General features: G+C 50.5%; 1 protein-coding gene across 2 annotated transcripts in view; it reads left to right on the plus strand.

Moving 5' to 3' along the window:
- The window catches only part of ppargc1b (peroxisome proliferator-activated receptor gamma, coactivator 1 beta), a 53107-nt gene extending 43553 nt beyond the window's left edge, over positions 1-9554 (plus strand). The window contains exons 5-12 of one of the 2 annotated variants that reach the window (XM_063492558.1): positions 1126-2089; positions 2218-2263; positions 2979-3043; positions 3139-3742; positions 3956-4013; positions 4183-4301; positions 4527-4654; positions 4850-9553. In XM_063492558.1, the coding sequence (XP_063348628.1) occupies positions 1126-2089; positions 2218-2263; positions 2979-3043; positions 3139-3742; positions 3956-4013; positions 4183-4301; positions 4527-4654; positions 4850-4941 (2076 nt within the window). In that variant the 3' untranslated portion in view covers positions 4942-9553. Of the gene's footprint in view, positions 1-1125; positions 2090-2217; positions 2264-2978; positions 3044-3138; positions 3743-3955; positions 4014-4182; positions 4302-4526; positions 4655-4849 lie in introns of both variants that reach the window. The other variant, XM_063492551.1, reaches the window with a different exon arrangement.
- Positions 9555-10655: the final 1101 nt, after the last annotated feature.

Raw genomic sequence — 10655 nt, forward strand, 5'->3', positions numbered from 1 at the left:
AGCTTGCAGAGACCTTCCTGAGGAGAGGATGCTGCTGATGCTGGACAGAGTTCACAGAGCTGTGGGCTTTAGCTTTAGAGCTGCGTAGCTGTGCTGTGGCAGATGGTGTGAGGGCAGCAGTGAGTTATGTGGATAAGCCAGAGCTGCACGCAGCACAGGCATTAAACGTGAGCCTCTGTGCAGGGCAGGAAACCGCTTCCATGTTTTGTTGTGTGGGGCTTCATTTTTCGTTTCCATGAACAGCTGCAGACAGGAGAATGAAATAAAACAGTTCATCTGAAGCATCAGGATGTAGTGGAAGACTACAGGCTGCTGTAGTTGCATCCTTCATTACTGCATAGCAGGCCTTAACTGTGTTAGCTCACAGCACCAGTGCTACAAGTGCTGCAGACCAAAAAGTTGTTCCACAAGCTTTTAAATATCTAGGCACAGAAAGGCCTTTTGACTTTTCCTTTCTTGTCCTTCAGATCGTGTTTTTGTTTCGTCCCGATGGCTCGTTTTCTTTAAAATGCAGCTTCCAAATTCCATCAGATTCTCTGAGCCACCTGAACATGCCGTCTACCAGCACACTGGCGGCAAACACAAAGCAATTCTGAGAATTGTTGTAGAATTTGAGTCTAATTACACTGATCCTTATCATCTGTTGTGATAACAATCACAACAGACTACAGCTACTCTGTAGCATTGTGACGTAGTATGGCTTCAAAATCATTTATGGCACTGATACTGCCTCCTGTAGAGGGAAACAACATCGACTGTGTCGGAAAATCAGAAATTGATCCATTTTTACAATTATTTTATGTTTGTTTGGCATCAGAGCGAGGATTGTTGCCATGGATACATAATAAAGTTACGTTATAGTACATTTTTACAGTGAGCCGAGCTGTTTTTGCTCAGCAGTGCACACACAGAGCTGAGCATCATCATATATCCCTCGCATGTTATTTTTTCCTACATGCTCACGTTGTTTCTCACCCTTTGGTTTATGCTCTTGGTAGACTGTGGTGCTCATTTGGGCAGTGCTTTTTGCAAGTTGTTGGTAGACACGCCCCCACCGCCATGTTTTTTTTTATCCTGTATGCAGAGCACTTCCTGTTCTCACCGCTTGTTTGTCTCCATCTTCAGAGTGACGTCCCTCAGGAGAGGAAGCCCCGGGCGGTGCGTCCCGCTGGGCGTCTGTGCACAGAGCTTCACCGCCACCTCACCACCACGGAGGACACTGCGGCTCCTGACACGGAGGAGGATGACGAGGAAGAGGAGGACGAGGACAGTGAGTCTGAGGAGGAAGAAGAGGAGGAGGAGTCCTCCAGCAGTGAGGCGGAGGGAGCGGCAGGCGTGGCCGCTGCCCCCGCTGAGGCACCGAAGCCTCAGTTCAGCTCAGAGAAGGAGCTGCAGTCTGTGGTGGAGCTGATCAGGTACATGCACACCTACTGCCTGCCCTCGCGCAAGCAGCAGGGCTGGGATCGTAAGGACCGTGACCTGCCGCGGCCCCGGGCCCGACCTGAGGCCCCCCGCTCACCTGCCACAACCTCTCACAGCAGAGTGGTACTGGTGGCTGGTCCCGGGACCGGCGGGGGCTCGACTGGGTCAGCCAGCGCCACCCCCAGGAAGCTCCCCTTCGCTCGGCGAAGGGAGATGAAGGCAGACTCCCTTCTCCGCACGCTCTTGCAGCAGAGCAGCTCTTTTGACGTGAGCAAGCCTTACAGACTGCACCGCCCACCCTACTCCCGCAGCCCCGACCGAACGGGAGAACCCACTCCCTCAGGCCTGGCCCAAACCCCCACCTCCGCCAACCCCAAGCCAGACCTTGAGACCCCTGAGAGGAGAAGCCACTCCTCTGAGCCACCACGAAGCCTGGAGGAGACTGCAGACTGCAGCGGCTCCTTCTCAGTTCGGCGCTCACGGCGGCTGGCATCGTTTCCCAGCCGCTTTGCCAAGAGGCTGCGGCCTGAACGGGCCAGGGAAGAAGACAGGAAGGAGGGACGGGCGGGGCTCAAACTGCCGCCCACCCAAGCTGGAGGGGAAAGCGCGACGGAGACGCTGACAGGAAAGCTAACGTCCAGTGAGCTGAGTCACCCCTGCTGCCACGGTACGTCACGCACGTCCTCCTTCGTTCGTGAAGGCGGGGCCTGCGAGTGTGACCTCGTCACAGCAATACTGACCTACATGCTGATGAGTTTGTACATGGCAGTGAGAGGATTTTTGTTGTGGTTGCAGAAAAGCCAGCCTGCCTGTGTCTGCCTCTCAACACAAAGTCTGCAGGGTGAGTATCCACAGCTCAGAGTACCTGTAGGTTTCATCAGGCAGGTGCACCTTAGTTATTTAGGCCGGAAGCTTCACTTTAGGTTTACTGATGTTGAGCTGACAGCAGTGCAGAGGTGACTCAGCAGGCGCTCCACGCTGAACATACTTCAGATTATGATGCTGAGAGGATTGTTTCAGCTGTACTAATCTAAAGCCTGTAAACATGCAAATGACTGTTAATCACTTGGAAACCATAAAAACCTGCATTCATTAGTCTTTTTGGGTATTTGCTTAATGATCTTAATTGTAAAAAATTGAATGGTTGGCAGTTTGTCAGTGTGCGCACTGTTTGGGCTGACACTAAATTTAAGGCTCCGTGCAGGAACGCAGGGACATCACTTACCCTGCAATGAAACGGTCTCTCACCAGTTGAGCTCACTTTTACTTCAGTATAAAAGATGCTCATGTTCATCAGAAGTTCTAGCATAAGGTAACCAAAACAGGAAGAACCATCACATTCAGGCTGCTCACCTGTGGGTCTGATGAGATTTCAGGATAAAAGGCTTCAGCACCATCCATGGGACCATTTCTGAACTTATAAGCCAGACCCAGATTCATCAGGACCCTGGCTGGTTTATCAGAATTTAATTTGGGCAGACAGAGTACTTTTTTGAACATTATTGAATGGTGATTGTGTTCTGGGCTCTAATGTGTCCTCTGCTTTGATCCGGCAGAGAGTCCCAATACAGCACCAAGGCCTTCGAGCAGACGCTCAGCGTGGACCTGTGCGGAACGGCGGGTAAGCCTCTTGCTGCTGGGGCCCCACGTGATGACATCATAGATGCACATGCTGTTTCTCGCTCATGAACTCAAGCCTTTGTCGTCCCCACTCAGGTCTCACCCCTCCCACGACCCCGCCTCACAAGCCCGTGGAAGACGAGCTGTTCAAGCCGGCAGACGGAGGAAAAGGTGGCGGTGGTGGAGGCGAGCCCGCCCACCCAACTTCAAACAGCAGCGCTGCCGCAAAGACCTCATCCTGGGCGAGCCGGGCTCACCACCAGCGGAAGCTGCCGGAGCAGACGGAGCTATACGCTCAGCTGAGGCGCATGGGCCAGGCCGGCGAGGCTGACGCCCACCGCGGCTTTGGTGACCACGACTATTGTCTGCTGAGCCTCGGCGAGAGCTGCAAGCGTAGCGCTGCCATCTTTGGCGCCATGTTGCAGGGACGAGCAGAGAGCGAGAGACTGGGCGTTCCAACTCCCAGAGTGGCCGAGGAGGAGCGGGAAGGGAAGGAGAGCGAAGACGGGCTGGTGCACCCGGAGGCTGCAGAGCCGCGGGAGCAGCTGACATCGTCATCGTCACCTCCGTCAGACCGCCAGTCGGAGGCCGCCACACCGCCAGCTTCTGAAGAAGAGGCAGAGGGCTCGTTGGTGTCTCGCTCGCCCTCGCCCATCCCCCACATGTGCCCCGACTCCCCCTCCAGCAAGACAGACTCCAGGTAAGACGGACACGTTGTGTGTGGGGGGGGGGGGGCCGTGGAAGGTAGAAGCAGAATCTCAGTGACTCTCACATTGTCAAAGATCAGAGGTCATTATTTCTGGAACACAGGTTTTTTTTCTTTGCCGCATTCACCTGTTACCTGCTTGTGTCTTTCATTTTCACCATTTTGTGTCTGTCCTAATCTCACATTCAACCCCCCCTGCTCTTTCAGTGAGAACTCGGAGATTTGTCCTGACGACACGCAGAGGATCAAAGCCAATCCTGACGAGGTACGTTCATCGTTCCAGAGCCTGAGCGCTGATGTAGCCACGGTCAGGTGTGCCTCTGCGTACCTGAGAGCGGCTCTGCGCTCGGCCTCCCCTCGCTTTAGTTCCCACATCTTTCAGTATTCTGTATTGTCCTTTGTCCTCACTGTTGCCATGGTTTCCCTGTTGCCAGGACAACTGCCAGGTGTTTTACATCCACAACCTGCCGAGCAGCGTGACCCAGAACATGCTGAGGAAACGCTTTCAGGTTTTCGGCAAAGCAGAGGACTGCAAAGTCATCATCTGCAACGAGTAAGTGTGTGTGTGTGTGTGTGTGTGGGCCACCTCCCTGTCGTGGAGTCTGTCCCGTGATTGGCCACGGCCCCTAAAAGTCAGAGAGGGTCACTTCCTGAGGGGCTCATTAAATGTGACTTTGAAAGTTTGTATCCAGGATGTCACTGATGAGCTTTCTGTGTCTGCACCACGCCTTAAAGCATCAGTAAGCTAATGCACCACCTGTCCTCTGCCGGCCTGTAGGGAGCGCTGCGGGGTGATAAAGATCCGCTCGTCGGGCGTTCAGAAGCACTGGAGAGAGCGGGAAGGTGTTTTCCAGAACGGACCGGTGAGCCCGCGGAGGCTGACGAGGAAGCGCTACATAGACCTCGGTAATGAACGCACACAGCAGCACTCACAGGTGCACTCAGTAACCTGGGCAGGTGTGTCAGTCATTAGTGCTGCAGAGGAAGAGCGCTTCAGCTACCGCAGAGCATCCTCCCGCCTGTAGAGGCAGGGCACTCACCCAGCTGTGGTTTGTTTCCCAGCAGCACGCCTGACCTGAAGCTTTGCTCTGTGTGTTTCAGATGAGGCGGGTCCCGGCCCGGTCAAGAGCAAGTACGACGCAATGGACTTTGACACTTTGCTGAAGGAGGCCCAAAAGTCCCTGCACCGCTGACAGAAGAGGTCCACCGTCTGGCCAGCCTTAGTAAAGAGCATCAGCCCTGCAGCGACGCTGCTCTGCCCTCAGACTGACTCCTGGTTCCTCCACGCAAGACGACCTCGCAAAATGTTTACATTTTTACCGTTGGAATAAACCATGAGGACCTCGTTTTTTTAAGTTCTTTCACCGGAGGACACTGCTCATAAACGAGGCGCCGCTGGGACCGCGGAGCGGCGCAGGGTCACTTCAGAGAGATCGCTTCTGTGCTGCTTTCTTGTCTGCACCGGGATGCCGTCGCCTCGCCATGGACGAGCGGGCATGAGAGACCCCGTAGCAGATCCTTGCTATCCCTGCGTGGCGTTGGTTGTTGTGGTGTGTGTCCCCATGTGTTCGTCGTTCTGTTTGTTTTGTAAAAAAAGAGAAACGCCCCTCTGAGGTCACGACAGGCGACTCTACGAGCTGCATTTGCTTGTGCGGTCGCATAACCCCAAAAAAGAACCTGCTTTGTTTCAGCGACAAATTGTGGATGTTATTAATTTTAAAATTACTGTGTGTGCGTTATGGACAAAGAATATAAGAAAACATTTAATGTAATCATTTTATGACTGAGAAAGTTTACAAATCTAATATGAAGAAAAAAAATCATGTTTTTTCCTTTTTGTAATTGTAGTGCTTCCTTGATTTGATCTATGCACTGTAAGGACGCACCTGTTTCTGCTGTCCCGCCCTCCGATCTCCGCCATGCTGACGTTACGGCTGCTGCTGCTGCTTCACACACGAAGGCTTTCGGGATATGGGAAAAGTGTTCCCGCACTCGTTCACACACACTGTAATAAGATGTGAGTTTACTTGAACGTGACGCCTGGAGGCGTGGCCTGAGATGGAGGCATAGGTACAGATTAGTTTGCCCACATCCATCAGAACCAGGACGAATGTTGGAAACACTTTTCCCAGATCTTAGAGCCTCCCTGTCTCCCTGATGGGAGCCACGTCCATCCCCCCCAACCGCCAATGCAACCGTTACTGTTTACATCTGGACAGCAGCAAGCGTGAGGAAAATGGAGAGCACTCTGTACAAATCCAGCACTTTGTCCAGTATTCACCCCTTGAAGCTGCTCATCAGCCCCATGGGGCCGAGAGCTGCCCGCGGGTCACATGTGCGGGCCGGCCGCGGCGCGAGCGTTGCCCTCGACAGCACGCAGAAGGATCGGCTGGTCTCGTGGAATGTATTCGAGGACTTGAATGTAATCGTGGCGTTTTCCCCGTTTCTGCTCGCCCAAAGATTGTGGAGCTCTCCGGTGCTTGAAAAGGCTACACCGGCAGGGCTGCGTGAGCCGCTCCGGCCTCAGCGGTCGTCCGCTTGCGGCCGATTTACATTCCCGGCGCAGCTAGCAGCAGCAGCACGCCGTCAAAGGGAGAGAGCCTCCACAGCTGCCGGCGAGGTGGCATGATATGGCCCGTGGACGAGCAAGGGGCCGGCCGAAAGGGAAGGAACAGAGCGGGGGTTTCCCGCCTGCTTCAGATGAGCATCTCTACCTCACATCCATCTGCCCCCGCCCTTTGTCTGTGTACGCTCTCCCCCTCCTCTTTTATAAGTGTCTGTCACTGGTTTCTTTGCTCGGTGTTCTCGGTGTGGGGCTTTTCTCTGCTGATGGGCGGTGTGGGTGGGGTTTTTTTAATACTGCGACTCCTACCACTACTAGCCATGGTGGGGGGCTACTCTCTGTATCTGGGGCTGCCTCACGGCGGTCCTCGGCGTGTCTGTTTCTTCGAGTCTCGACCATGTCCTTGTGTAGCTGAGTGTTTCGTCTTCGTCTCGTGTTTGAGTTGGACACTACTGATGCTAACCCTAACCTGGGCCGGGCCAGGGGGGCGGAGCAGGTCAGGTTACCCGTCTTTCCCTCGTTCTTCCTCGGGAACGCGCCCAATCCTGATCTCCTGCTCATCCTTGCTCCTGGCCCGACTCTCTCTCTCTCGCTCTCTCTCTCTCTCTTTGGGTTTGAGGGTTCCGGGTCTTTCCAGACTCCTCCCACTTCTTTCCCCTTCCTCTTCCTTTCTCTATCTAATCGACTTGTTGGTAACACACAAAAAATTGAATGTTTACATCACTTGATTCTCGTCTGACTTTATTAGGAACACACACTAAGTACAAAGGCGCCTTATTCAGTGTTTCAAACTAAAACAGCAAGCAAAGTGTCCCGGGGGGCCGCACCCCTCCCCCAAGGCTCACTGATGTCCAAAACGTATACATACTGATGGAGGAACAAGAACACCTGAATGAGTATTTGTGCTTAGTATGTATACTACTCAAAAGTGAGAGAATGTGCTGGTTTACATGTTAAAAAGAAATATATGAGTATATAATGTGTACATAGCACTATGCCTCATTGTAAACATAAAATGTATTGTGTGTTTTTGTAAAGGTGGTGGGTCACTGTTGATTCTGAATCAGGCGGGAGGTGCTGGTTTGGGTCGGGGAGGAAATCCAACACTGTAGTTCCCTTTAGTCCGTCACACTAGCACGTCCCATTTCTTTGCTGTTTATGAAACGATTCGTTTTATTTTCAGTTTTCTGAAAAAGCAATTTAAGATGCAATACGTAATAATCATCTGACTACAGCCTTCCTCACATCCTGAGGAAATAATGTGTGTGGGTGGTGCTGAGGCGTACTGCCGGATGTTCTGTGCGCAGACCGCGGCGGGAGGAAAGCGGTGCGTCGTGAACGGCCTGAATTTACTCTTGCACAAAATTGTCACAAACGGTGAAACGGCGTTTCCCATCAAAGAGCCAATGGGAAGGAGTTTCTGTCGTGTGTCAGCAGCAGCCGATCCACACCGCGACCGGAACACGGGATGTGAGAGGGGGGAAGCAAAAGGAAGCTGTCGCCGGTTTGACCCGTTAAACATCTGCGCCCGCCCCCCCGCAGAGGCACAGGTGTGTGAGTTTCTGGCTGAGGTTTCCGCCCTGCTTTTAATTTGAAAATCTGAGACCGAGAGGGGTTTCTGCAGTCAGTCCTCCAGGTGAACGACATCAGCTACCCCCGTCTCCAAACGGCAAGCCTTAAAAACCAGCCGGGGGAACCACTAGCTTTTATTATTACTGTTTAACCTCCTTTCCAATCCAACGTGGTTTATTATTAAATAATTACTGACGTAATTACAACTTTTTTCAATAGCCATATTATAAAAAATATATACATATATATGAATATATATTTGTGTGTTTGTGTAGATATCTAGATGATTATATACTTTCTTATAGAAAACTTTGATGTTGATCATTCTCCTGAGTGTTTTGAGAACACATTTCAGCATATATATATAAAAGTGCTGTCTGCCTGGTCTAGGTCCTAGGTCAGCAGGCAGCAAATCCAAATAATTAAAAAAAACCTTCCAAAGGGAATACCCTCGTCACAATGCAATACCTTTCTTTCCACTCTTCCTTTCAGAAAAATGGGAAATGGCAAGAAAATCATTTGTTAGGCAGGTTAACCAAAAAAATTTTAAAAAGTCTTCAGTAATAAAGAGCTTGGCTCGCAGCTCGTGGAAAAACACGTAACGTCTTGGGTTCTCTACGTTGGCGACGCCGTGGCCATTTAAAAAAAACAAAAAAAAACGCGTCCACCCACGCCTCATTTCACGTCTCGTCGGGTTTTTGGTTTGAGAATGGAGCCCAGCATCGACGCGTCTCTATCTGCTAAATGTGAGTTTGGAAACTCGACAAAGGGCATACTTGTTTCATCGTTTCTCATTTCTATTGATTTCCTGTCTATTTACATCTAATGACTATCAGATTCACAAATTCTTATTTTTTCTTTTTTAACTTAGTTTTTGGTAAAAGACAAAAAGGTAAATACTGCTAGTGAGATTTTATATTTTTACATATGTTGGTTTTATTTCGCGTGTCTTCTTTTTTATTTATATGCCACTTAGTTTGGACGTCTTTGGTTTTGTGTGAATTCATATGTCTGCAGAATGTGGAGACAAAGGCATTTCAGTATTTTTGAATTGTTAAAATCTAGTTTCATAGAAGCGGAGTATCTGATGTTATAAATTATATTTTAATTCATGTAAATAGTTTAAAACAGAAGATTATGGCTTCCTTTTAAACTGAATACATTTCTCTTCAGAGATTGTTTACATTATGAAACTGTAGAGATGTGCTCCTCATATACTGTATAAAGTACATATATTCATTGATTTGCCTCCAAAAATAAAATCCTAATGAACAAACCTTCAGTGCACGTGCTGCTTTTTGGCACAAACGGGCGAAGCCACCGGAACACCACCCAGGTCTCCAGCCGTTTGTCGAGGCCGAAAATTGGAGCCACCGACTCTGTCCCACGTGAACAAGCTTTTTCTGCTGTTTTAATGCAGCAGTCTGTGGTTCGCCAGGTCGTCTAAAGGTGCTTTACACAATCAGACCTCCCCTGTAAGCAGCGTTTGGCGACGGTGGGAATGAAGTTAACTCAGTTAACTTTCTCCCTTTTAACCGGGAGAAATCTCCAACCGAACTGGGGTAAGGGAGGCCTCCCGGCTCTGTACAAATCCATCACTTCTGCCCCTTGTCCAGTAAGACATTTACTCAAATGTCACTTCTGAAAAATTACTGCAGCTCATATTTCCAAAATCGTCTCTGGAGCCAAAAGTGGTTAAGGCTAAACTCTGTGACTTGGCACGTCGTGCACGGGGACGCTGAGTGCATGTCACAGTAAACTACGCTGACGCAAATAAATTTTAGCCACTGTGCCGTCCGTTTGACTGACGAGACACGGTGTCTGTCTCCTGAATCCAAACTGGAAGCTGGTTCCACACAAGAGGGGCCTGAAAATTGAAGGCTCTGCCTCCCATTCTACTTTTAAATACTCTAGGAACAACAAATAAGCCTGCAGAGTGAGAGTGAAGCGCTCTAATGGAGTGATTTGGTACTATAAAGTCATTAAGATAAGATTGGGCTTGATTATTTAAGACCTTGTATGTGAGGAGCAGGATTTTGAATTTCAGAGCTGAAAAACGAGGTTGGCTTTAAACCACCAACCACTGCAGTTCCTCTAGCATCCAGCAGAGGCAGCAGTGAGTCACTCCCATAGAGTCCCATGTTAAAATAAACATGTTTCCAGCCTGATACACAGTCTGTTCTGATCTCTATAGATAATTTCCCCCTTCACAACAGCAGGGGGGCGGGGTTTCTGTAAGTCACATTACGTGTTAAAGTTTGCACAGTTAGGGGGTGTGTCCTCTTTAACTGACAGGCTGATGGTGACAGGTGACTGTAGCTGGATTGTTGTCACTTTGGTTTCATTTTGTGGATGGGGCGGAGTCACACCGGTCCAGATCTGGAGGATGGTGCATGCTGAGTGGGATTCGATGCAGATGAGCTGCCTGTGGGGGTGTGTTTGTGCTGCAGCCCTGCGAGTGCAGGAAAAACAGTAAAACCTTAATGAGCGTGTGCCTGGCCATGGCCTGACCTGCTCTCTCTCAAACACAGGAGGACAGGCCCTCTCTCCAGTCTTCCCCTGGTTAAACAGCATGCTATTAACAGGCCGCTGGCGAGTTTCTGGCTGGCTGGGCCGTGATTCACACGTCACTGAGCGCACTGATGATTGCGCACGAGGCAGCACTACACCAGCACTGCTGCACTCGTGCTCTTGACTCTGCTGCGATTCCCACGCCAGCAAAAACACAGAAGAACATCCCAGAACCCGATCCTGATGCGTGGGGAGCGTGGA

The sequence above is a fragment of the Pelmatolapia mariae genome, linkage group LG2 (genome assembly GCF_036321145.2).
Source record: "Pelmatolapia mariae isolate MD_Pm_ZW linkage group LG2, Pm_UMD_F_2, whole genome shotgun sequence".
Taxonomy (NCBI): Eukaryota; Metazoa; Chordata; class Actinopteri; order Cichliformes; family Cichlidae; genus Pelmatolapia; species Pelmatolapia mariae.